At 51.7% G+C, this 27518-nt stretch overlaps 1 protein-coding gene across 3 annotated transcripts in view; it reads left to right on the top strand.

The window, feature by feature from the left end:
• The first annotated feature begins 10081 nt into the window (after positions 1-10081).
• PRDM16 (PR/SET domain 16) overlaps positions 10082-27518 on the top strand; it is a 344075-nt gene continuing 326638 nt past the window's right edge. The window contains exon 1 of one of the 3 annotated variants that reach the window (XM_064470162.1): positions 10082-10185. In XM_064470162.1, coding sequence (XP_064326232.1) covers positions 10149-10185 — 37 coding nt within the window. In that variant the 5' untranslated portion in view covers positions 10082-10148. The remainder of the gene's footprint in view (positions 10186-27518) is intronic. The other 2 variants (XM_064470161.1, XM_064470163.1) reach the window with 2 other exon arrangements.

The following is a 27518-nucleotide window of genomic DNA, read 5'->3' as shown; positions in this document are numbered from 1 at the left end:
CTTTTTAATTTAGAGGAAAGGGAAGAAATTCCCCTGCAGAACCTAGGAACCTGGAGCAGTCAGGGTCGGAACACGGCTTTGCTTGCAGCATGTTACTTGGGAGCTACCGCTTAGAGATAAGGTGATAGGTTCTTAATTTCTCCTTGAATTCAGCAAATGCTACCAGCAAGCGGTGGTGGTAAGCTTTTATCAGGGAACTTTGTTTGGAAGGGCTTCAATAGATCACTAGAATGAAAGTCAAGTTAATCTGCCATGCCTTAGCTGGATACTTTGAGTTTTTCCTCCCTGAGTGTATTCCTCTAGGAAGACTATTTTTTAGGTATTGAGTAAACACTATTATTCAGCAAGACTTTGGTTTGACCCAGGTATCAAATTAATTTTTCACTTTTAATGCCTCGCCAATTGTAAAAGCCTTTCTCCTAGACAGGATGTAAATCAGTGCTTTCATTTTTTTGACAGGGAATAGCGAGCATGTCTGGTGCTTTCCAAACTCTAGTGTTCCTTCCCCAAAGGTTCTGCTCTTTCCTCTGTTTTAACATGAGTCTTCACAGGAATAAACCCAATGGAACATGAGTCACTGTAGGAACGAGCATATGGGCAAGGTGGGCTCCTGGCTTATAAATGGTACAATTGTAGATACAGGAGTGCAAAGACTGCACTGGTTGGCAAGCCGGCTGGAAAATAGCAGTCATAAGGTAGACAGACATTTACATTCACAGAAACCATTGGATATTTTGTATATATTTGCATTTCATTTTTTCTAACTGCTTTTTAAAAATGGAGCTTGTTTTTTAACTATTCACCAATTAGCTTATCACTAGCTACGCCTCGCGGTTCTGACGACGAGACTGCTGAACTCCTGTGGGGTCGGCACGAGTTCTCATGTAGCCGGTTGGTGGGCTAAAAACCTAATGGTGAGGTTGAAAAGCCTAACGACCTTGCTTCTAGGTGTTTGGTACGCTCTTTGCGTGTTAGTAGAAGTATGGGAGGCTCCATGAGAAACTTTGGGTTTCTGAATGCAAAGAGCGAAACTCGACAGTGCGTTAGTCCTTGTCTCTCGTTGCTCCCATCGCTGTGCTCTGAGATTCCAACCCAGATCTCTTAAAGCAGTTTATTTTTCCACCTGTAAAATAAAACACTGTTGCCACAGTGAATGTGCATGCGTGTCTGGAGAGAGATTTCTCTATCAACTACTTAAACTTGCTGCTTCTTCCTCTGAAAGGAATGGCATCCCTCTGGGGTGGGAAGAACAGAGCTGGCTCGGAAACATTTCAGTGGCTTCAAGGGTTTTTGTCTCCTCCATGGAAATTAAACCAAAAGCTTGCAAAGTTTAGCACTAAATACGTGGGTAAAGGAGAAACAAGAATTAGCAGCATGACAAACAGCCAGGAACACAGGCGTTCGTGATATGCAGACCTTCTATTCCTCCCTCCCTCTGCCCTAACCACTAAGCTGTTCTTTCCTGCGCTGGATCATGTTGTCTTGTGTGAGATTGGCTGAATAATTACTTGTAACTGATGTGATATTAGGGGGAGGAAAAAAAATTTCTCAAATAGTTATTTTCCCGTGATGAGAAGCATTTTTTAAAAAATTCCCATCTAGCTCCAGCCCCTAACACACCGAGGAGGTAATTAGCTGGACAGCAATACATGAAATGGGGGGGAACGAGATGATCCAAATTCATGCCTGGTGTAATTCTCTTCAGTTCAGTGAGTTTTACCCAAGGAATGAAGTTGACTCATTCTTCCTGGATACAATCCACCTCTCATGGAAATCGATGAAATTCTTTCTGTTGCGTTTTAACACATGTTCTTACAGTTTCTTTTTACAGTAAGTCTTCGTTAATTTGTAAATCTAAATGAACTCTTGGGTCCCCACGGTTAAAAAAGATTATTTGTGGTACTGATGGCTTTCCTTTGGACTGGGATATATGGAGGTGACACCAGTCACTTGAAGGGTGCTGCTAAATGCTTTCCCATCGCTGGCTGTGACCTACAAACCCCAGGACAGGAGCTCTTTGTACCCTGTGCACATTTATATTATTTTATGGGAACATTTACACCTATTTTAAGGTTATCGGGAAAAGCTCCGGTCCCGCCAGTGCCCTGCTGGGGCTGCAAGGGTCTGCGGAGGGGCTCGGCGTGGGGTGCTGGGGGGCTGCCCGGAGCCAGGGGGTGGGCTGGGGAGGGCTCCACACACACACACAAGAATAAGGGCTGGCCGGAGCTGCCCCTCCCGACGGCGGCGGGATCGGGGCCCCGTGGGGCGGCGGGGCCGGGGGTGGTCGCGGTGTCCCCCGCCCGCCCGGGGTCCGCCTTCCTCCCGCACCCTGCGGTGCAAAGCGCACCCTGGCTGGTGAGCGAAAGATCGCGGCAAAATCACATCACACCCCATAAGCTGGGTTTCTTTCCTCCCCCCGGCCCTTGGGTTTTGCTCTGAACCGCGTTTTAAAGGTGTTTTTTTAAAGCTGTTTTGTATTAAATGAATAAAATATGGTCCTGTCCCGTCGGGTCCCTATTTGCTTCCATTATGCACCTTTATAGAAAGGAGTTAATCATAAATGCGTTGCCACTGGCTTTTTGCAGTTTGTCTCGTTCCCGAAAGGAGTTCGGCATCCTCAGCTCATTGGCTCATCTTCTTTTAATCTTAAAAAGAAAAATGCGGGGCTTGGGGGGATTTGAAGGCAGAGATCCCGTCACCTTTTAATCAGCTTTCGAAAGCCCGGTCAGAATTATAGGCTGCGTTTATTTGATGCTTGCAGAGACGCTTCCAGCTTTGCCCGGTGTGAAATTCTCACTGCTTCGATTTGCTCTGCTGTAGGCGAACAGCAACTGTTCAGCACCGAGAATATTTTCAGGTGTATTTGTAACAGATAAAGTGTTTCCGAAGCGCAGAACTCTGACAGTGTTTAAAAAAAAAAAGGAGCATTTGGGAAAGGGTTTGATTCTTACTTTTCCTGTTTGCTAGGAGGGGGAAAAAAAAAAAGTGTTCTTAATTATGACTTGGGGGTGGGGGATGCTTGGAAAGCTCTTCCAGAAAAGTAATTCTAAACAGTGAAAAAAGGAGGGGGGGGAAGCTCTATGATGTTTTATTTTAATAATCCTTTGCAGGCATGTGAGCCGTTCTCTGGAAAAAAAAAAAAAAACACAACAAAACCAAGTTTCAGGAAAAAGGCACGAACAATACAGCCTTTAAAACCAAATCTGCAAACTTCTGAGAATATGCCCTCTTATTGAATACACCGGATTTCTCTCCCTAGCGAAGGGGAAGGTTTTGTTCGTTTGGACAGTCTTTGAATACTGTTCTAAAACTTCTTTCAAGTGGGAACTGAAGAGAGAAATGTTAAGTTCTGAGAGGAGACAATAAGTTAGCATCTTTGAACGGAGTCCCTTGCATGCAAATAAGGCTTTTGGCAATTTGGGGAAGTTTAATTGGAAGGTGGAAGCGTGTAAAGATAAGGCTATATGATGGAAACTGAATCGGGAAGGACCGGCTGGGGGTCCGGGGGGAGCCGCCGAGCAGGCCGACCCTCCTCATCTCCGCCGGGGGGGCGGCGGGGAAGCCCAAGGGCAGCCCCCGTCCCCCCGCCCGCGCCCGCACCGCCGCGGGGCTCCCGCAACTCTGCCCCCCCTCCCCCCCAAATCTCGAGCGGCAGCCCCCAAAGGGACCTCGTAAATAAATCCATGGGTTTAAAGTTTCTATAATTTTCACCTAATGAATTTTTTTCGTTAATGCTTTCCCCGCCCCCAGGGGCATTGTGTCAGGCCGGGCCCAGCCAGCCCTGGATGGCTTTTTCATAGCTCTTGGCTGTGCGCAGCCCCTTCTCGGGATTAGTGGTCGGACTCCTCATTTCCCATAGCCATAAAAGGTCTTGAACTCAATTAATAGCTAATAATTATACCGCTAGCTCCGCTGCGGCCCGCGGTAGCGGGGGAAGCGCAGGCAAAGCAGGCGCGTAACGCGCGGGGGTCCCCCCGCACCGCCGCGGCGCTGGCCCCGTGGGAAGGCGGGGGGAGATGCGGTGCCGCCTTGGGGTACCCCGTGTCCCCCCAGACTGGCATCGCCGTGCGCTTCGGGGCCTGCCACACGTACACCCCCCCGGACACACGGGGAGCAAGGGGGGGACCCCCGGGCGCCCCTCGGCTGGGAGCTGCCCCCCCCCCCCCGGGGCTGGGGAACATGCGGGGCCGGGGGGCAGCCCCAGAGCCGGCCGTGGCCCCGCTGGTGGCGGCTGCGGGGCCGGACGGCTCCGGTCCTCGGCGGGGCAGCAACCGGAGCTCGGGCGGGCTTCGCTTCCCTCGCCTCCCCTGGAAAAGCTAATTAAAGTCCCCCCCTCCGAGGGCTGCAAGCCCCGGGCTGCGGGCTCGCTGGAGAGGTGGGGTGCCCCCGGCCCCCCTCCGCGGTTCGCTTTAACCCCCGAGGAAGGGGCAGTTGTGCTAATTTGGAGAAGAAAAGCGATGAGGACGGGGTTTAGTGCCTTCAGAATGGAGGATTTCGGTTGAGAAACGTTTGCTCGGAACCGGCGCGCCCGAGAGGCGCGTCCCGCGGGAGGGTCCGCCCCGACCCCCGCAGCGCAGCCCCGAGAGGCTCCGGGCGCCTTCTGCTACGGAGCTGCTCGCCGGACCTCGGCGCCCGTCCCTTCCCGTTTGCTTTCCTCTGGCAAGCATTCTCCGGGCAAAAATATTTTGATCAAACGTCTGAAAAAAAAATTTGCTATAACTCCTTAATTTCTCTTCATTCCAAGAGACCGTCGTGATTCAAACTGCTGTGTTTACACCCTCCGAAAACTGTCTGTTCATAGGCTGGCGTTTTAGAGACAACAGCGCCCGATCTTTTAAGATTGTAATTATAATACTGTTCAAGTTAGATATTCAAATGTAAATGTTGCTTTTCTTTTTACGACTACTTATTTTAGGACGTGCGTTTTTACCTTACCCTGGACCAGCAAGGCGCAGCCTTGCCTAGTGGAGTGTAACGAATTCGAAGGAATTCTTGTAGCTGAACATGTTTTTTGAAAAATCTTAAATGACAATTTACACGGTATTTTTTCATGGCCAGAGGAGCCAGAGTTTTCTTCTAGAAATAAGGAAGGAAAAAAAATAGTCTGATAGACGCATTTTGATGCAAAGACCGATTTAAGCGCAGCTTAAGTGTCAGGGAAGTGAGCAGCAGGACAGCAACGTGCATGCACAGGTTTTGCAATAATATTAACCTCCCCCGCCCCCCCCCCCCCCCCCCCGTGTATTTCATTGCTAAGAGGGACCGGTATGGGTGACTTGCGTTTTATTCCCCCTCCCCGTATAAAATGCAGACATTTCTGTCCTCCTCAGAGTGGTGTTTCTTCTGAAGCTTCTCAAAGGTTTTCGGGTAAAAAAAAAAATATTATTTTTAAACCAATGAGTGTGCAAATAGGTTTCTCCAGGAAAGGAGCTCCTCGGGTCTGTCGGGCAAATGATGCGCCTCCCCGGACCCAGCCCGAACCGCTCTTTACCTGCGCGGAAGGAGCCTTTGAGCCCTGTTTGTACCGAGCTGCTCCTTCAGGGGCTGCGGGCTCGGGGCCCCTCCGGCCCGGGCTGCCTGCCCCGCGGCTGCTCGGGCCCCGAGCCGGCGGAGGGAGCCTGCGGCCAGCCTCTGCAGGGGGGTTTCTAACCTTTTAATTTTTGATTTCCCCGCTCCCCGGCCGCTCGGCCGCCGAGGGCAGCCGGCGGAGCTGCTGCTCTGCGTGCAAACAAACTTTCTCGCCGCCGGCCGGTTCGGCGAAGGGGCGAAGGCTCCGGGCCCCGCTGACCCCGCAGCCACCCGGGCTGTCCTTAACTGCCCCCTTGCGCCTGCACCACGCAGGGACCCGGGGCTCTAAACCGCGTCCGAAAGGTGTTGAAATTCCTTGGCACCGGCGGGGATGAAAGGCAAGCTGCTCTTTGATTGCGTGGATTTAAGGCAGAGCCTAATTACAACGTGGCGGTTGTGTGCGCGCTTCCTCCGCTTATTAAGGGCAGATTAGGAAGGGAAAATCGCCGGGGCAGCGGGTGACATTCTCGGCGCCTGATCCCCCTCCCCGGGCTCGTCCCCCCCGGGAGCGCAGCCCCGCCGTGCGCCACGGGGCTCTTGCGTGGTTTGAAATCGCACTTCTCGGTTTAATCCCCCCCGCGACGTCGCGCAGAAACAATAAGGAATTTAGGCGAAAAATCCTCGGGAAGGGAAAGGAGTGACTCCGTATGTGCGGCAGCTCCCGGGCAAGCCGCACTACCTCAACCATTTTAATCTTCTTTACCGCTTAAAAATACTTGCGCGTAACAACTCGCAAAACGCCTTTTCCCCCACCCTGTCGCCGAAGGGGTGCCGACCCCCAGCCCTAGTCCCCGGAGCTCGGGACCCCGGGGTGGGGGGGGGGCGGGCGGGCAGCGGCATCGCCTCTGGCGTGGAACAAAAGCCATCGGGGAGGCTTGCACGCAAAGCTTCACCTGGAGCCTATTTTCAAAGCTGGCTTCATAAAATACCTGGGAACAGGGGGCTTTGTAGTGAAAATGCCAGGCAACCCACCCGTAAATTACAGCCGCTCCAGCGCCCCCCTCCCCGCAGCTGCCGGGAACCCGCGCTGAAGCGCATGTGGCGCGCCGCGAGTTTGTGTGTTGAAATGTATATTAGCTGGGCGAGGAAGCGGAGATGAAGGTGCAAACAGGAGCTGGGCCGGATGATATAAACTCCGAGCGGGCGGCTTTCCCTGCCGTCGGTACCCCCAGGCCTGGGCAGCCCACCCGGCTCGGCTCTGCCCTGCCCGCCGCGGGTTCCGCTGACACGCGTGCGGTGGGAAGTGGAAAGGCTGCTCGTTTCCCTGCAGGAGAAAAATTATCGAGGCTTGGCGGAGAGGAGGCCACCTCCGGGGGGGGTCGTTTTGCCCCTCCAAGCCGGCTCCACGGGTGCCCCGAGCCCGCCTGAGTGAAGACCTCCCCGCAAACTCACGGAGAACTCGTGTCCCGGGCTGTGCGTGGGCACCACGGCCGTCCAGGCGCCGCCGGCTCCCTGGGCCGGGTCCTTGACAGCCCACCTGGGCTGACCCCGGGGGAGCCGAAAGGTTTCCCGGCCCCTCTCCCTTCCTCCACGCGAATTTGCCGTCCTCCGTGGAAGCGACACGCGCTCGGGCAGGTGCGAGCTGTAAAAGCCGGCGGCACCCGCAGGATGCTCTCCCGGGGGGAGCCTGCGGAAGGCTGCGGGGCTTTTCCTGGCCCCGAGCCCCGCACCTTGCTAGGGGCTGGCTGCGTCCCTTCGGAGCCCCGCTCCCCCCCCCAGGGACCTACAGCTGGGGTGCGGGGGGGCACCCCTGCAGCCGCGGTGAGCGGGGCCGGGAGCGGCGGGTCGGAGGGCCGGCGGCCCCCGCAGCGTGCCCAGTTGCCTGCCCTCGCCTCCAGCCCTGCCAGCGGCTGGGGCTTAAAACGAGCTTGTGGGGCGGGCGGTGCTGGAAGGGACCCCACTCCTGTCGGGGACGGCAGCGTGTACTCTCCCGCACGCCTTACAGCCCGCCGCCAGCACCCCCCGACACCTCCTGTGCGAAATTCGTTCCCTTTATCTATTTTTGCCTTTTTAAAATACATATATTAAATTGCATTTCCGCGGCCGCCGCGCCCGCCGGCGGCGGGGGGAGCCCCGCACCCCCGCTCCTCCCGCCTCGGCCCGTGGGTAACGCGACCAGAGCCAGCGAGAAACGCAGGGAAAGAAAAGCGGTTGCCGAGGCGAGCTGCGGGCAGCCCCGACCCGCGGCGGGCCGCGCTGCGCCGGGGCGCACCACGGCTTTTCCATCGCTTCTCGGTGGCTTCGTTTGCAGAAGCGGGTGGGGGAAACGCCCCCCCACCCCCTCCCTGTGCGCCCCCGGCAGAGTTTTGCGTCTCCCCAAAATATCTGCGAGCGGGTCCGCTGGCGCATGATTATTTAGCGCAGGAAGGGGTTCCTAGGGGGAATCTGAATGCGGGGGATGCAGGCGATTTTGGCAGGGAAACAAAAGCCGGGCTTGTGGCAGAGGAGGCTGCGGCAGCCGGGCCCCCCGGGCCAGGCCCGCCGCGCCCTTTGTTCCCCCGGCTCGGGGAGGGGGACGCGGCCACCGGGGCATCCTCCCGCCGCCGGCCCTCCGGTCCGTCTGCGGGTCGGGGCTGAGCCCGTCCCCGGCGCAGCCAGCGCCTTGTGCGGGAAAAGCGCCGGGATTCTGGGGAGAACCGAGCCGGGAGGACATTTTCAAACTGAAATCTGCCCGTCCCGTGAGCGGCTCGGTGGGGGGATGCGGGAGACAGCCGGCGTCCGAGATCGTTGGAAGAAATATTCCAATGAATTGGAAACATTAGAGCTCCTGTTTCACCGGTGAAGCTCAGAAGAGCTTGTTTTTCCAACCTCGGGGTGCCCGGCGCGCAGTGAAACGGCTACCTGTGCGCTAACGCGTCCTCGAGGAAGGAATTCACAGGCACCATTTCAACATTTTAGGCGACACGTGGCTACGAGTTCCCTTCAAACGTATTTATTTTATTTGGACTCCCGCTCCACCACCCTTCCCTTGAACGCTGGCTCCTAGGTAGCATCTGAAAGGGCCCTGCTCCCATTTGCAATTAAAGAGTTTATTGAGGAGGGGAAAACCGGTAATTAGCAAGAATATTCCCCCCCTCCCCAGTTCCACCTGCAGGGCAAAAGTGCAGCTGGCAGAATGGCTTCCAGCAGAGCCCTGACGCACCCACAGAAGTTTTGCTTTGTTTTTTGCGATGCCCGTCGCTTGGAGGGCTCCTGGTTTGCTGCTCGCGGAGCTCCGGGGTGGGTTAGCACCTCCAGCGCAACCCGGAGCGCTCTCCCTAACGCGATTATTTTATTGAATGGTTATGAAGGCGCGCGCTTTCTCGCTCGCTCTCTCTCCCCCTCCATATTAATCTCATTAAATCCTACCTTTCAACCTTCTTCCGTGACCATCTGACCTGGCCACTTGAATTAAAATAGTGCTTTCTCCGCAGTCAAAGACAGCACATCAATCATCGGGCTATTTACACTTCGCTCCCTTCTTCAAAGCGGCTCTGCCGGGGCTCGCTCTACCTTCGCTGCCGGGGTGACGGGCAGGTCCTGCGGGGCTCGCCGCCGTCGCTCCGTGGGGCTCGGGGGGGTCCCCCCCCCCCCTTTTCCCGGGTGTCCGCGCCTCCCCCGGCTCCCCCCGTCTCCCGGGAGCGCTCCCGGGCGCGCCGCCTTCCCACCTGGAAGAGGGGAGCGGGGCGGCCCCGCCGCTCCCGCGGGAGCTCCGCGCTGCCCGGCGGGGAGGGAGAGGGGCCCGGGGGCCGCCCGGGAGGCGCGGAGCGGCGGCGGCCGGTGCGCACCCCGCGCAGCGGGGAGCGGGGCCGCAGGGTGCGAGCCCCCTCGGGGCAAGGCAGCCGCAACGAGCCGGGGAGGAAGAGCGACGGCTTTCGAGCGCCGGTGTCGAGCAGAAATAGGCTGGTAGAAACGCGAGAAATGACGGCAGAACACAAAGCGCAAATTACGTTATTTTAAAAGTTACGCACCCCCCCAACTCCCCCCCCCCCCCCCCGAGCGAGGGGGGCGAGGAAGGGAAAAGGGGGGAAAGGGAGAAAATAGACAGGCGCCGGTTGAAAAGTTACAGTAAATAAATGTTTCAGATCAGAAATAAAAGCATGTCTAAAGTACGCACGATTACGAGATGACATCTGTTAACAAACTCTCTACGGCATTGCTATTTAGTAGTAGCTATTTAGTAGTAACAATAATAATAATAATATAATGATAATCACCTCTTTATGGGATGGCACCTTGATCCTTAAATATTGTCCAGTGTGTAAGGTCAGTGTGCAGAGGGTTAGGAGAGGAGAGGGCTGATTTTTCTTAAAGGGGCAGATCAGGGGAAGGCTGTGATGGTGCTGGGAGAGAGGAGGGGGGAGAGATAAGTGGTCTGAAGAAGAGGATAGGACAAAAAAAAAAAGAACACCCCCCTCAAAAAAAAAAACCCGATGATGATGAATACATTGGAAAGTTTTTTTGGCCCTGGTGAGGGTGTCAGATTGAATGCTCTGTGCGCATGTGCGAAGGTGTCCAAACTGACAATGCTTGGGAGATGAAGATAGTGTGTAGCTGCTTCTGGGCTCAAGGAGGAGGAGAGGAATCCACAAGCCGACACGATGAGATCCAAGGCGCGGGCGAGAAAACTGCCCAAAAGTAGGTCCTTTCTCTCCCTCCTTCCGCGTACCCCCTCGGCGGCGGCCGGGGGCGCGGAGCCGGGCCGGGGGCTGCCCGGGGGCTGCAGCCCCTCTCCCTCCCCGCGGCGGCGGCCAGCCGCGCCGCCCGCCCCGGGGGCGCGGGGAGCGGGGGTCCCGCTCAGCTCCGCGCCGCTCCGCGCCCCTCCGCGCCCGGGCGCGCTGCAGCGGGGCGCGGCGGGCGAGCGGCGGGCGGCGCGGGGCCGGGGGAGAAAAGCGAAAGTTAGCTGGAAGTTGACGAAAGGGGATAGCAACTTTTTTTTTTTTATTGAGTCGTTCCAAGTCTTGTGAAATAATATTCCTGGCTTTTGAAATAGTGGGCGCTAGAGGTCTGCGTTTGGCATCTGCCTGCGAGAGCCGGGGAGACTTACTGCTGGGGGGGGGGGGGGAGAGACGGGCAGAGGCAGACGGGGGGGAAAAAGAAACCCTTCTAGTCTCGGGAACAATTACCGAGGAGAGGGAAGGAAGAGAATTTGTAGCAAAAATGGATCCGCTCTCAGTGAGGGGCTTTGGATTCGCAGGTCCAGAGGGAAGATCCTGAACGCAGCTCGGGTGTCCCAGCTGGGGGTTAAGAAGGTCTGGGGGAGGGGAGTGTGGGGGAGTGTCTTTAATTTTTAATTTTTTAAAATTTACTTGGGGGTGGAATTGCAGCTCGTAAGTCTCGCGCAGCTTTTTCCTCCGTCTGCCACCGGACCCTTTTCCTTTCTTTCTTTCGAATCGTTTTTAGCCTGGACTCTCGGAGGAGCGGAGCGGGGCTCCCTCGCCCCCCGCCCCCGTGGGCTCCAGCCGCAGGCTCCGGCCCCGCCGCCTCGCTGTTGGGCTCGGTGCGGCGGAGGGTCCCGCTGCCCGGGCAGCCTCCCTGTACTTCTCTACTGATATTATTACTATTACCATTATTATTACTTAGTTTCTGTTTCGCTCTGGCTCTCTGCGAAATATCTGGAGGCTGCAGAAGTTCCCGCGTAGTCCGCGCCTTGCTAGACCCCGGCTTTGGGCGCTCGGAGAGTAGCGGCGCCCGGTGCGCTGAAATCGCGGGTGTTTTCTCCGGGAGCCGGCCGTGGGGTGCCGTGGGGCTCCCGTAGTCCCCTGCGTGCGGATGCGGGCCGTGGCCGCTCGGAGGGGAGAACCCACCCCCCCGGGCAGCCCCCGGCGCCAAACGCCGCTTTGGGTGGGCCGTCGGGAGCCCTGGCAGCCCCCCGAGGTCAGCGGGCGGCTCCGGTCCCGGCCGGCTCCCTCCCGGCCCGGGGGGGCTCCCCGGCCCCGCTCTCCTCCGGTAGCCCCGCAGTGGCCGAGCACCGGCCGCTCCGCGCTTGCCGTTTCACACCGACGGGGCAGGGAGCGGCCACCCCCAGGCCCAAGAGCTCCTCTTCCCGCGGCTACATCTCACCGTGCGCTCCGTTAGGACCCCCCCCAGCTCCCCAAAGAGCCCCGCGCACATGGCTGCGCCGCTCCCGCACCGCCCGGCCCCGCCGAGCCCGCGCCGCTCGGAGGCGGGAGCGACGCTGGCCGCGCAGCGCTGCCGCGCTCCTCGGGCGGCTCTCCTGCCATTAATCCTGGGATTTGGGGTTTTTTGATTTCCAATAAACACGCGCTCCAAACGCCCCCGTTCAAATAACTTTTTTGTTTGTTTGTTTTTAAGTCATCCCTTATTGTTTTAGGTTGTTGAGAAGAGTAATTTTCATCGCTCTCTTGGCTGTGAAAGCGAGCTTGAATAGTGAAATACATTTCTCTTTTCCTTTTTTCTTCCTTTTTTTTGCTCGTGCAAAAGGCACTCGGTTTTTGCAGATGCGTGCCCGTGTGCGCAGCGCAGGGCGCGGGTTTTTGCAGATACGTGTGCAGGATAGGGCGCGGGTTTTTGCTTGATGCGTGCCCGTGCGCGCAGCGCAGGGTCCGGCCGCGTTTCAGCGCGGTGCGAGCCGCCGCTCGCCCCGGGAGCTCTCCCAGCCCGCTGGCGGTGAGCAAGCTCCTGCAGCTCGCGGACTTGGGAGGCTGTCGCAGCCCGGACACCTCAAGTGCCGGGGGGACGAGCCGGGGCTCCTGCGCCTGGAAGCAGCCTCTTCCCTTCAGCAGCAGGAGCTGCAGCTGAGGGGCCGCCGGCCGCCGAGCGAGCGCCGCTAGCACACACTGGCAGCGCCTGCTTGGAAGGCTGAGCTCTGATTAAAATCAGGTGTTTAATACAATACAAGGCCCAACGGTTTATGGGGCTTCAGCTGAGGATTTTTTAGGTATCACAGTTCAAAACAGTAGTCCGAAGCTAAGGTTTCAATATCCCAGGAGTACGCGTTTGCAAAACAGATTAAACACGGACACGAGTGTGTGGATCTTGCTGCATTTACATCGGCAAGGTAGCGCGGGCGGCAGCGACTGCCCGAAACCCCGCACCTCCCCGAGCGCAGCCCGCGGCCCGGGGGGCTCCGGCCGCCGCCGGCGTGGCCCCCGCGTGTCAGTGCGTGTGCGTGGCCCGGGGGAAGGGGCAGGCTGGCGAGCCCCGCACGGCCGCGGTACCCGCGGCATTAACAGCACGATATGTTGTAGAATTTCATTTCATTGGAGACTATTTTAAGCAGATGTGAGGCTCCGCTGGGAATTCGGCTCCGTTACCTGACTTGGGAAGGGGTCGGGCGTGTGTGCGCGCGCTGGGGTGGGGGGTTTGGGTGAAATTCTCGGGGATTTGAGTCCGGCTCAACCGGACTAAAGGCAGGTACCGGCGGCGGCGCTGAACCGGAGACGGGAATTATTTTCGCTCGCCTTGTCGCTCCCCGGGGGTGGGAGACTTTCGGGGGCGGTGGTTGGAAATCAAGAGCTGGGGCAGGGTGCGAGGGGGCGCGGGAGCCCCGGGGGTTGGGGGGGGCCCAGGTGAGCACCCCGCACCCCCCCGTTCGTTAGGGGCCCTGCGGGGGCGGGCAGGTAGGGCAAGGCCAGGCCGTGCCCCCGGCGGGCCTCGTCCTTCAGCGAGAAAATAAAAATATTGGCGACCGGGGAGAAGCTTCTGCGATAGCCGACGGGCTCGTTTGTGCGGAGGAGAAGGGGGGAGCGGCGAGCTGGGCGCTGCTGGCCCCGAGCAAGCCCGTTCGCGCTGCCCCCCCGCGCTGCGCCCGCACAGCCCCGCTGCAGCCCCAGACCAGGCGCGCCGGCCTCTGCGGGGCTCGGCTTCTAAATAAGTGTCCGCGCTGGAAACCGCCGGCCCGTATTTCTGCGGTCCCGCTTGCTTTTCGTTCGTAGGAACGCGACAAAGTCGGAGTTTTAAGTCTGAGTTTTCAGACGGAGCTGTTGCACCCGCCCGGCCGGGCTGGAGGGACGGCAAAGCGGTCGGGGATCCAGCGCTGCCCTCCCCACCAAGCGGGGTCCCCGGTACCGGCTCCCCGGTTTATGGCTTCGCCTTCGGAGAGGAGACGGCCCGTTTACTGATTTTATTTTTTTTTTAAAAAATGACGGCTGCGTTGCTGGCGGAGGGAGCGGGGGGAGGCGAGCGCGGAGGCCGCAGCCCGGGCACCGCAGCCCGGGCACCGCAGCCCGCCGTGCGGCCGCGACCCCGCTCGCCCGGGCGCCACCGGCACCGCAGCACGCGGAGGGCGAACATTTAGGGCGGTTTCGGTTCCCCCCCACCCCCCCCCCGAACCTGCCGCCGCTTCGGCCCCGTCTCTCCCGAGGTGCCCGGCCCCGAGCTGGAGCCGGGCTCCCCGAGGGCTCGCTTGCAGACGGACAAACGCACCCCGGGAAGCCGCGCTGCTGCTCCGGCGGGGCGGTGCGGGGGTGCCGGGGCCCCCTGCCTGCCCGACCCCCCCACCCCGGGGCCGCACCCCCTCCCTGCCCGGCCGCTCTCGCCGAAGCGGCTCCGCGGGTTTGCGCGGGGCCGGGGCCGCAGGTGCGGTGCGGTGCGGAGGCGCTGGGTCCCCGCTGCCGCGGCTGCTTCGCCCTCCCCCGCCCTGCCCCGGATCTGTTCAATTAGGCAATTAGGGACGCCGGGCAGGGAAGGGGGGGGCTGATCCGCTAATTAAGGTGATGTGTAATTAGCGCTTCAACCAAAATTACCGAGGATTTAAGATCGGTTTAGTCTTTAAAAAAAAAAACCACCACGAAAAATCCAAATTCTACAAATATAATTTATCAATTCGCCCGCCCTCCCCGCTTGATTTATTTCAGCAGCGCAGGGGAAACAACCGCAGCGCGCTCCGAAACTGGGCGCATGGGAGGAATGGGTTGGTTACTTGGCGTGGGAGAGCGTCGGAGCTTGCCCGCAGACCGGCAGGCTTCAGGTGCCAAAGCGCCCGGGCTGAAGAACGCGCAGAAATCGGGGATTGAATTTTGGCCCCCAATAAAGTCGACGCTCGTAGGTGTCCCCGGAGTTTGTGCGCGAAGTGCGTGTGATGTTTTATCCACGTGCGTTTGCATCGCAGGGCATTTGCCTGTGCATGTGTAAATGTAAGTGTGTACGGAGCATCAGAGAACGGTGCGTTATTCCCGCTTCGCTAAATTCCCGTGTCCCATAAACCCACCGTGCGGGTGGAAAGCCGTGCCTACGCAGATGTTTGTCTGTTGAGCCGATAATGCACAAAGATCTTGTAACACACAGGAAAATCACGGGTGCTGTTTGATCATAAACCAGTATGTTCTGCGCAGAAATCGTGACTTGTATTTTTAAAACTTTGTTTAACAACAAATAAAGCTGCCTTATTTTTAGACTTTGTTTTGGGACTGCAATATAAGTTCAGGTTCAGCAACAGCAAATTAGGTCTTTAATGAGCTAAGGGGAAAAAAATTAAAACGAGTGTTATTTCTAAAGGCTGCTATGAAAAATACCTGATGAAGCCACTGAGGTCAGAAAGAGCCAAGAACTGCTCTTCTGCTCCCCGCGCAGACAGGCACCGTCCGATGATCGGTCATACGTTACTAGTACAATAAGAGTGAAACGGGCAGGATTCCGAGCTCTCCATCGGGAGAAAGCCAAGCGTACCTGAAACACACACGATCTCCGCTTGCTTCTAGGCAAAATGCAGTGCAGGAGCTAGGATTTCACAACACAGGAGCAGTGTAATTCATCGCTGTTGCTCGCTGTAATAATACCCCAGCTCCTCAGTCGGATGTAACCGTTCCGTGACCGGTGCTCCAGGAATGCTCCAGCCTGCTGCACAGGGGTTACACCTGCCCGCATGGGCTGCGCTGCTGCCTGCACAAACAGCCTCGATTGTGAAGCCAAATACCTGAAGCAAATGACAAGGGAATCTTCTGTTTCAGAGGGAAATAGCCTTCTGTGGCGTGGCTGCCTTCATTAATGCTTGTAAAGCACCCTGAGATTCTCAGAAGGAAAGGCCCTATTGAGCAAAAAGTCTTATTATTGTTATTATGGCTATGATTATTATTATGGTTCATATATTTTATAACAGCTCTGTACGATTTAGTACAGTGCTTCAAAGACAAAGGCCTAAAGAAGTTTGCAAACATTAATGAGGTAAGGCTCAGGAGCCACCTTGACGGCAGGGAACGTCTTGTTTAGTTCTGGGGTACAGCTGGGGAAGTGGAGGCAGCGTGTGATGACTTGCCGGAGGATCCCCGTCTGCTCCTGCTGACAGGATCAGGAAAAGAACCCACATTTTTCAGACTCGCTTTTGCCCTTCTAACTGCACAATTTGCATTCTCTCCGTTTGTTATAATTTTTTCCCTGTTGCTGTAGACTTACGATGTGAGAAATTGTTTATCGGAAGAAAAATCTACATTTACAATCTAGGCTTTTTCTGTAGTGCGAGGCTGATGGCACAGACTGTGCGTGCTCTCGGTGGGCCAGGGCAAGCTTGTGCTTTGTTTCCACAACTCAAATGCTCTCCCACTATTACTGCATGTGTTTATTTTTTTCCGGTTAGAGATTATTTAAACAATAAACTCGTGCAATTCTGAAGGAACGCTAACTGAAAGGATCAAAATCTTGGCCGAATAATGATTTTCTCAGCCTATTTCCCAAAAGATATTTTTAATCCTGTTAGGGGCAAGTAACCGGCATAGCAATAAATACGTATACATGCAGTGTCCATCTGCAGTTAAGAATGAAGACATCTGAGGGATATGTGCAAACACATTTGTTTCCACTCTCTGGATAACAGCCTGTTGATATGTCAGTACTCCACAGCATTCCACACCAAAATTACTGCTGTGTTTTCTCATCTCAAATATGCCCTCTTTTTCTGGAGGAATTTCAGGTCAGGGATGTTGTAGTGGAAAAGATCTATGACCTTATTATTTCTTTTATTTTCCTAATGGATTTTCATGCATCACCGCTACCTACTCATGGGCTGTTTATTTTTATTTTTATTGCAGTAGGTTGTGTGTTATGTGGCGTCCAAATCTGTAACAGAGTGTCCCTGTCCTGAGGAGTTTTTTTTTCCTTCTCTTCATTCACTGAATGATGTGACCCTCTTTGCTAATAAAAATGAAATATGACTTTCATCCCCGGAATAAGTGTACTACTTAGTGCTTCTGAATGCTCATACCCTGAATAAGCAGCTCGCTGCCTTTTTATTTTTGTAATTAGGAAGAGACGTCCCTGCGGTGAGGGTCGTGGTGTGTGCTTAACGTCGGTAGGTAGGGCTGGGATCTGAACTCCTCTGCCATGGAGTAAAGCGCTTCTCTGTGCGGAGGTAGCAGTGCTCGGTGCTCTGTTCAGCAGCGCCTGGCGTGCAGGACGGGGAGAAAGGAAAGTTTCTGTTCAGAGGGTGGGCACGAGCTCTCCTCATGTAGCCCCAAAGATGTGCTTCGCCCAGATTTATGACAAAGTTAGTAAGGCATTTTTTTTCTGTACCGCTGAACCCACTTTTGTGCTGCAAACAAGGCCACTGGTTATCTTGGGGAGACATTTTCCAGCTGAAAATGGACTGAGACAGCCAAATTATTTCCAGTAGGCCACAGAATAATGCTTCGATCGCGGTAAATCTCGGTCTCAGTTGAGCTGGCGTGGAAAGACTTCATCTTCTCTTAACCATTTGCTTTTTGTAATACCAGGGACAAAATCAGGGGAGGCTGGACCGCGGCTCTCCAGAACGGAGTGACTGCACAAGCATTTGGGGTGAAATGTCAGACCAAAATAAACTGGGTGGTGATTTATTTTTGTCGTGATGGTTTTACATCTTTCAGGTGTTTTGCTTTAAGGTAATATTTTGATGTGGTAGGTTTTTGCTGGTCTGTTTTCTTTGGCTTACGAACTCTCTCACCAAAGCTATGAGACACAATGCCCTGGCGTCAGTTATTGGGATCAATTTAGCCATCATTGCTAGATAACGCTGTCAGCCCGTTTGAGATACGTATTTGTTTAATAGTTAATGTTCTGCACAAAATACGGAGGGTGGGGAGAAGTCAAACTGTAGTGAATGCTCTGCTTATTTTATATCCACTATAACTATTTTTGTCCATGAAAATTGGCTTAATTATATCAATGGAATGTTTCTTTTTCAATTCTGTATGCAATTAGTCCATCTTGCTGGCTGCAATTTATTTTAATAAAAAAATAAACCAGTGGCGTGTTCAGTTCCTCATCCCCTGGGGACAAATGCGATTGGTGTGTTTAATTTCATTAACTACAATGCGGCCTACTGGAAAAATGTATAAAATCAGCTTTATACAGCTTAAACACTGGCATTTGAAACAAATCATTACTGCATTAGCTGTCACACTGGTAATTCTAGAATCCAAGACAAAAATATTATAGCTGTTTTTATAACCCTCTGCAAATACACTGTTAAAATAATTTGTAATCATTTTTTAAACATGCCCCGATGTTTTTAGTTAAAATATCTTATCACCACCAAAGAAGGTTGGCTATTCATTATCGCATGTATGTTTTATTGAATGATTCATAGGTTGCTTCCCCTGTAGAAAGCCCACGCCCGCCTGCCCAAAGCTCCCCAGTTTGAAGATGGCCTGGCAGTACTGACACACGCTGCCCTGCGCGTGTTCGCAGGCTTCGCCTCTGCCGGTTTGCAAGCCTAGCTTTTGGGAAGGCAAGTGCACGGAACAGCTTTTCCTAGCGGCGCGGATTACGAACCTCATGAAATTCAGCATCATTTCACATACCACCTCCCCCTTCGACTAGCTTGTCTTTATATGCTACCCAGTGCGCAACACCTTCTTCAAGGAGTTCTGAGTATTTCTTTGGTCTTCTGCGGGTGGGAGGGAAAGAGGGGAGGGTGCGTGCATCCCTCCCCGGTACGTTCCTGAAAACAGAGCTCTGTTGTGGTTCCGAGAGGTTGTGGCAAGGGCCAAATCCAGCCTGCCTTCAGCAATGCGGGGCCGCCCCGGGCTCAGCGGGACTTCGGCCCCGATAGCGGGGGGCAGAACTTGGCGCTTTATCTAGCTCGCAACTATATTTCCCGCGCTTCGTTAGACAAGGTATTTTTCAGATGCCGTGATTTAGCCACCAACCTGTTCTTTACTGTTTCTGTTAATACGTATGTCTTTCATATGTAAGCGCACACGGTATTGGCTTAAGATGCATGTATAATCAGTGAATAATGTTGAGCAGAACACGTGTGCCTAATTCTCTTCTGTGAAAACTGAGGTTAAACTGACAAAATTCAGGATTTTTTAAAATTTAAAAATGGGAGGCCAGATCCTCAACTCATGTAAATCAGTATCAGCATCAATGAAACTAATTTTCACCAGCTGAGGACATGACCCAAGAGATTGTGTGTGTATGTGCATAAAATACACAAATATTGGTGTATAGCTGGTTTAAGGGGATGCACTTTTAGCATCTGCAGATCAATATCCGATGGAGAAATGGAGCTTGGGATTTTTTTCCTTAACTTAAGGAATGATCAATTATATAACCTCAGCATATTTTATACAGATTGCTATTTTCTGAAGCAGCATGGACTTTCTTTCCAAAGAAGTAATATGCAGAAGATGGGCCGCATTGGACATAAGCCATCTGTTCCCTTGCATGCACCGTGCTTTTATTTTTTTTTTCCCTTCCACCGCTGTCATAAACAGTAGTTAATTTTCTTTTCCATATCTTTAACTTTATAGCAGCGGTGTTTTGGTAGAAGTGATATCACATTATTGTTTTATTGGTATTACAGGGGAAAAAAAAAATCAGCTTTATTTCCTACTTGATATAAAAACACTTCAGGGGGACTAAAGAAGCTAAATGCGGTTTCCCTCGTCAGGCTGAGGAAGCAACCGGCTCTGGAGGAAGGCAGAGGTAGTGCCAGTGAACCACGTAGCGAGGGTGGGGATGGGACCAGGACTGTGTTTCTGTTGGAGCCTCGGGCGGCGGGGACGGCTGTCCCCTGCCTCGCTCCGGAGAGCCCAGCCCTGCTCCGGGGCTCCGCGGGACGTGAGGGGAAGCTACAGAGTGGGGGAAGAAAGAGGCTTTTCCCCTCAAGGCTGCGTAAACCTTCCCCGCAGAGGAGCTTTCCCCGAGTTTTAGGCACAGGACTAGGCTCAGGCCAACTCCGCACCAAGAACTGGCCTCCAGCGTAAAGGCTATATTTAGCACAGGTATTTATTCTCTCAGCCCAGCATTATTGTGCTTTGAGTATGCGATTCTTTGGCTGTAAGAAAACATGGAAAGTTGGATGTGAAGTGTTGCTCAGAACATGGAAAAGTTGTAGAACCGTGCCGCAGTGGAACGGGGGGTGGGCTCCTGCGCTGCTGCTATTAAAACAAAAACCCCACCAAACTTGAGCGTATTGAAACAGTATTACCTGACCAGAGGTTGGTCTGAGGTGCAGCAGAAGCAGGAATCGTGTTTTTGTGCTAAGCTGATGAACTGACTTTACCAGCTTAAGCAAATAATTTACCCTCAGCTTCTTCATCTGTGAAATGGGAGGGATATGCATACCTGCCTTCGTGATTTCTGGATAAACGTATCGCTAGTGATCTTTGTGTTTGCTCCGGCTCCCACTGAAGCCGTTGGGATGTTTTTGCTCAATTTATGGGATCAGATTTTTTCTTTCTTTTGCAAGTTTCAGATTTGGCTAAAAAATCTTTTATTCCATCTCAGATGCTTGCTTAAAAAAAAAAAAGCTTTTGTTTATATGTAGTCTGGCATTTTCTTTCCTTTCAGGATAGTAAATACTAAATATTAATTTACACGATTCGCAGTGAATGGACCTTTTGGGCTCAGTCACGTAAATTAATTTTTAAATGGCTGTTCTTGAAGTTCATGTGGTATAAAATTGCTTTACAATTTTTTGTCTGTTTATAGAAAAGGACTGGTTTCATTTTAGATTTTATTACATAAATGTGAAATAAAGAACACGCACAACTTGCAAGTGGTCATATATTTTATTTTAGAATTATCACATAGGAATAAAATAAATTTAAATCCCTACATGGCACAACAGTCACATTTAAAAAGCAGTTGATACCTCATGGAGGGCTTTGAAAAGCCCTCTGCTCAGAAACAGTTCTGCTCATATATCCCATATATAACGAATAAAAAACAGATCTTTGTTACTTTGGGAGTTCTTAAATTCTTCCTGCTAGAATACTCTTCAAGTATTCATCCAGATAAAGTTCAGAACGGAATTTCGTTCTTTGTCTCCTGTTCCTGATAGTATCTATCACGGAGTGACTTTGAGCCGCACAGAACCGGCGGCTGAAGGTGAGCCTGCAGGAAATCCAGGTGGATTTCATGGACGTGTCCTTAAGGGGATGCCCGAAGAGCTCCCGATGCTTCCTCAGGCTGTCGGAGGTGCCTGCTTTCCCAGACACGGACAGATTCTGTGCTTTTAAGGCCCTTTAGGCAAATTCTAGTGCTTCCTCAAATTGTTTGTTGGAGGGGGGAGATGTTGCAATTATTTATCTATCAAAAAAGCACGCACCTTTGAAGCAAAATGGATATCGGTCTGTTAAATATGCCTTGGAAAACCCACTTCTGGATCCTCTGCAGCTGTTCAGACAGGCAGAGAGGTGACTGATACAGATGTTAAAGGCCTACATGTTTCAAAGTACGTATTTAATTTCCTCTTTAAACTTACATTTTACTTTTTAACTCCCATTTCAGATAAAACAGCGCTTTTTTTTGTGCAGTTCCTCAGTTAATGTGTAGATTTCTGTGTCCTGAAAGAACGCAGAGGCTTGGTGCAAACAGTCACATGCGTAGCCTCTAGCCATAATCAGAAAGTGTCTTGTACAATCTGGGAGTCAATACCATAGCTAAATATTGATTTACGTAATAGCGCTGTCTGTTCCAGTAGATCAGAAAAAGGAGCCGCATTTAACACCTATCTATAAATCTATTTTTACCCAATGGACAGTAACTGTTTTTTTCAAAGTATTGTTGTTTAGCAGTTTGTGAAATAAGTCTTGAGGTGTTAACCACAGAATTAATTCTAGTAATTCTGTATGTCTATGGCCGTGCCATCTGGGTGACTCGATCATACTGGGGAACTCTGCTTCTCGGCGGGACAGCGGTGGCAGGACGTACCTGCTCGGCTTGTCTGGGGAAGCTGAGGGTCTCGTAGGTCTGTAATTCAGCCCAAATCACGCACCTGGACGCTGGACACAGGGCTCAGAAATGGCCCTCCCTACCCTGAGTACTTAGAGACTTCCCCCATCATTTACTGAAGAAGCCAGTACTTTGATAAATGAGGTGGGGGAAGAGAAGGAAAGAACCACCTCTGGAAGGTTTCCGGAGCATTGCTTTGGGTTGGAACTCTCCTTCCTTTCCTAATGAAAGCACTGAGGGCAGGACTTAGGGCGATCTGTGGCTCCTGTCTAACCGAAGGCCAGGAAATAGGAATTCCACGATGGACGTTTGCCTTTAACCTTGTATAGCTGATAGCTGGCTTAAGGGAACTTTCACTGTAGCGCGACGTTTACTCTCAAAAAGCAGCATTGCAACTTCACCGCTCCGAGCCTGAAGCCTGGTGAAGTTCATGGTAGCCTTTCCATTGACTTTCCTGGACTTTGGAGCAGGCCCTCAAGGCACCAAACTCTTTGGGACATCAATGCTATTTGCATATAAAGATTTTTCTTATATCTGAGTGTGTAGGTAATGCTCATTAATGATTAGCTACCAAGGATCTGGTGTAAGATACACCTATTTCAACAGATGAAATCAGCTGTGCCTTTGTCTCAACTTCTAAAGTCCTTTTCCTGATGTGACCTGGCTTTTAAAGTATCAATAAGCTAATGATTTTTTTTACCCGTAAATTGAAGAGCTATACGCCTGATTCTTCTCACACAGCCTAGAGGAATGTGTCTTCACTGCCCCTTCAGAATCCTAGTATAAATGGAGTAATCCCATTCCATAGTGACAGTTCAGTAACTGAAGACTGAAGAGACGGCTTTGAGGACTTCCCTGTCAATAGATATATGCATCTCCGGTTCACGGTCGCAAGCTGTAGCTATGTAAAGGGTATTCTTCTTGTTGATAATGATGTATTCTTAATCTTTCTTTTTAGTTCTTTCAGTGAAATTCCATCATACATGTTTGAAATGAGAAGAATCCCTGAAAACACAGACAAATATCTAGCTGCTGGTCTATCTGTCTAGAGACTAAATATTGGAAGAGTGGTCATTTAGATCAATCTTGTGCCTCAGTGCTCACATTAGAACAAAAAAAAGGCACTCTTGAAAAATTACTGAATTCTCCTTGCAGTGTCAGGTTCCAAGATAATGATGTGTCTGTGTGTGAAAATATTAAATTGCAATAACATGCAGAGCGAGTGGCTTTCTGAATGGGGTATTCAGTTCACAGCTTGGACTATACATAAAGCTAGTGAGTGACAGAATACAAATGGTGTCATAAAACATCAGGGGAATTTACAGCCAGTCTCAATCTTTTTGATCTATGTTCTATCTATGGAGCTCCCTCAATCTATCTATCTTTAGTTAATGAAACAGTTAAACATATTTAATTATTGATCACTGTTTAATGTCAAGAGTTATCAAAACAGATTACGTTTCCCCCCGCGCACACTTAAAGGTATTAGGAGAACTCCAAGTTGTACGTACTAAAGTCTGGGATGCTTCCTGTCCAAAGATAATGCCTTAAAGCACATCTCTGCCTGTAGATGTTTTTAAATCGCGGCTGTTTGGCGAAAGCGCAGACCCTTTCGTTTCTTTGCCTGAGAGCATGCTTTATTTCTAAAACTTTGCTTGTTTCTTGCACAAACTGCTTTTATTCTTTATAGTTAAAAAAACAGGGAAATGAGGATCCAGTTTCACTGAAGATGAGAAACGAGATATAACGGGGCAGTTCTCGGAGGGTATAATTTAACCCACCTCTCTGATATGGCCCAACAAAGAGCCAAATTGAAAAATCATTCCGAAACTACGCCGGCTATGCCCACCCACTTTGCGTCTAGAAACCAGCCCCAGCAGGGTTTATAGACCTCTGTTAATGATCACGCCTAAAGACTAAGCACGCCACGTGTTCTTGTGGCTTCCCACTGTCTGGGTCTTCTCACGTGTACGTGTGTACGTAGAGTATTTTACGGAAGTTCTCTGAGCGGGCCCTTGAGGCTGCTGCCCCTCCTGAAATGCCGCCCGCGGATCGTACGGCCAACCTGCGGATCTCCAGAAGGAAAGGTCAGCGTCGCAAACCTCCCAGGACGTTAGGTTCTTACTTCCCCGCTCTCCCCCCAGCAGAGGTGTTAATCGTCACCCTCTGAAGGTTGTGTTGAGCTGCTAAAAGCCGCTGTTTGTTACTGAATCTCATCTGTTAACTGTGGGCTGGAAGTAGGTGTTTGGGATCCCCCTCTGCCGTACCACCTGGGTCTTCTCTATTGGCAGCGTTGATAAGAAATCATTCTTTCTTCTCTACCTAAGCTCTCTCTTTACCAGTGGTTTTAAATTGCTCCCCGGCCCTGACAGACTACCCTCGTTCAAAGAGAAACGTGGAGGAGGCTGATGGTTCTAGTAAGTATTAGGAGTCCATTACCAGAGGACTGAATCCTGTTGGGATCTCTTGGGAGACACCCCTCCTTGGCCCACCAAACAGAGTACGGCATTGTGAGCAGAAAGGGCAGGGGGATAAAGGAATCCAGCCTCGCTTTTCTCTGACAAAGAAACCTCAATACTTTTATTCAGCGGAAAATGGAATAATACTTCTGGGTTTGCTTTGAAAGCCACAGCCACTGGCTACTTTACGCACCGTGGACGGTGTCTGTATGAGGAAGAGCTTTTTGCAAGGGGAGAGGGCTTTACACGTGAAAAGAGATTAAAGGCATCTCTGTGCCAACATGTTAAACGTTTTGGGGTTTACAAGAAGTATCAGTGTTTCACCGCAGTCATGTGCCAGTCAGGAACAAAACCCCCGCTGCGCTGCTGTACAGCACCGCTCACCGCGCAGATGTGTAGGAAGCGACCTAGCCTGCTGGAAAGAAAAGTTTTATTGTATGTCATGTTCCCTTTAAAATGCCCCATGTAGTAATGTTCTTTTGGTAAAGGCAGGTTAGGGACTACTCCAGATATTACAGCACTTTTAAACAGTCACTTCTGCATAGCGAAGTGGCATCCCTCTGCCTCTAAGGTAGCCTGCCATAAAAACCCTACCAACTGCAGGAAAGCATTTGAGCAGTGAAATTCCCCTTCCTTTTGCGTGTTAGAAAAGGCTTCATATTGTAGGTATCCGTAAGAACACATGAGCCAAATTTGAAAGCACTGGGCGTTTTTCATGTCTCAATTTCTGATGTCTTTAGGTCCATTTTAGATCATATCTCAGGGAGACAAAATATACATTAGAAATAGATTATGGCATTACAGCAAGGCGTGAAGCTCTCTGTTAATGGCACTACGATACTGGGGTCGGCACGTTGGCATCCAGCTTGAAATCCTGTACTCTCTGGTGTTTCGTTTCCCATTTGGGAAGGTGCGAGCACAACGGTGATCATACAGCGAGAGCTAACGGAAAGCAATGGTGGGCCAGGCTGAGCGCCGCTGAAAGCCGCAGGTGCTACTTCGCTGAGCCGTGCCCCCCTGACCAGGGCTTTAGTGGAGCGTGGCAGGGGCAGATGAGTTGAGAGGCAGCACGGTCCACTCCTACTGTGAGTCTATGTGTCTAGGAACTGTCTTGGATTTAATTTTGTCTAGTTTCTATTTCATTAGGAAAGGGAAAACTCACCAGTGCATCTGTCAGTTCATTGTATCACCCTCTAAGGAGGCTCAGGGGGGATCTCATCCCCACGTACCAGTACTTAAGGGGCAGCTACAAAGGAGATGGAGACTCCCTTTTTACACGGAGTCCCATGGAGAGGACAAGGGGGAATGGACACAGGTTGCTCCTGGGGACGTTCCGATGGGACACCAGAGGGACATTTTTCACAGTGAGGACAGTCACCATTGGAATAACCTCCCCAGGGAAGTGTTTGACTTGGCCACGTTGGACACCTTCAAGAGTCACTGGGCAGGGTGCTGGGCCATCTTGTCTAGGCTGCGCTCTGCCCAGAAAGGTTGGGCTAGATGATGATCCCTGAGGTCCCTTCCCACCTGGGATTCTGTGATTCTTTTGTAATTTTCAATATTGTAGGCCAAAAATTCACCGTGCTGTTAGATTAATTAGTGAATTAGGGTTTACAATGACAGCTGATGAAGAGCAAAATATTTAATGCAAGGTGTCAGAGCCAAAGGAAAAGAATTTAGTATCAGAAATACACAATGGGGCACTTCAGATAAGGTTTTCTGCCTTCAGTGTCTTGCAGGTTGTTTAATGATGGTAAATATGGGATCTTGTAGATAAGCGGACTTGAGTCTAAAATGTGGAAGACCCATTTTCCTGTGGGATGGGAGCTGCTAGGGCAACGTCTGTAACAAAACACCCACGCTGGGTGAACTAGGAAGAACGTTTTGATGACTTCAGTCTTCGTTTTGGTCCTGAGCTCTTCAGTAAATGTGTATTTCGGGGCACGAGGTATCATTTACAAGGGTAACATTATGCTTGTAGTGAAACACTTGTGTAATGGAGCCCGAGCTTATGGTCTTCTGTTTTCCCACCTGCCTACTTCTTGCTCTCAAGAGAGCAGGTAGCATGAAGACAAGGGAGGGAATGGAGAAAAAGGCACTGCTCTCAAAATAGCTCTTTTAGGTACGCATTTTTCTTTGCATTACATAGACTCCTTTTTTTGCCAAATCTTTCTCACTCCCTTTTCTTATCTGACTTCCAAAATCTATTGCTGGTTTGTGTTTTAAACAGTGTAAAGTTGCATTGGGAAGCATTGGCCATTTTTAAATGGAACTGAAATTGTTGCAACCTTAGACCCTCCAAAACTGGGCCTGGGAGATTCAGGATTGTTTGCTCTCGCTGCTAGCTGCAGTCTTCAAACTAAATAAATATGTCTAAAAACCAAACTCGATTTTTTTAAATGCATGAGCTAGGTCACTCAGACCAAAGGGAAACCATTTCTTTCCTGTCTTCTAGAACTGATATTTTCATTTCTAATCCCTTAAAAATGGCAATAATTTTGGTTGTCATGCTGAAGTTTGCACATGGAAACGCGTGGTGAAAGTAAGCGCCGACCTCATAGTTTATGCTGCACTGGGCCGTGGGAGGGACTTCTCTGCATTCGGAAAAGGAGAAAACCAAGAGTTTTGTGTGTCTGTATGAGAGATATTAGGCTTCGGATTCCCTTCAGACTGCAGCCGTCACTTCAGTGGGTCAGATTTCCTTTTAGTTTTGTCCCTTGGAACTGAAAACTGGTACTTGTTAAGACAAACACTTCAAGAATATTACCGTTAGTCTTCATCTTCCTCTCCTGTGGTAAAATGGAAATGCTTAGATCCATTGCTACAAGCTTTGTAGCACCGGAAACATTAACAGACTGGAACAGTTGGGGTTTGAGGCACCTGCCTCTAGGATCAAGGCCTTTCGGATGCCATCTTAGTTAAGACAGGGTATTCCTTCCTAGTCAAGCTGTGGTCCCTGGAGAAGGCACTTCTCCAACGAAGCCATCGTGGGGTGGCTCACCCAGCCCCTGTAAGCTGCGGTCAGGAGGAGGCAAGCTGTCCGCACTACGGACGCCGGTGCTGCGTGGAAATCACAGGGCTATTGAGAAGCAAGGCGTATCTTGACACGTGCACGCCTCGGAGTTGTTATTGCCAAAGGAAGGTCAAAAATATACTCTTTTTTTTTTTTTCCCTGTGCTGTGTTGCCTGATACCTGAAACTGTCCAGTGAAGGCATCCTCCTTGATCCAGCCTTCCCACCCGGTGTCCTGAGGTGTGGCTGCACCCGCACCGAGCGCGCCGCAGTTACAGACCAGATCTGCTCAGATGTTTATTTCAGAGGTCAGTCCTGTGGACGGATCTTTCTCTGGTGTAGTTGGGAGGTTATTTATAGTCCTACAGATGTCTCGGTGGAAGA

Source organism: Phalacrocorax carbo, chromosome 20 (assembly GCF_963921805.1).
Source record: "Phalacrocorax carbo chromosome 20, bPhaCar2.1, whole genome shotgun sequence".
Classification (NCBI taxonomy): Eukaryota; Metazoa; Chordata; class Aves; order Suliformes; family Phalacrocoracidae; genus Phalacrocorax; species Phalacrocorax carbo.
This window is presented reverse-complemented; position numbering and strand designations above follow the sequence as displayed.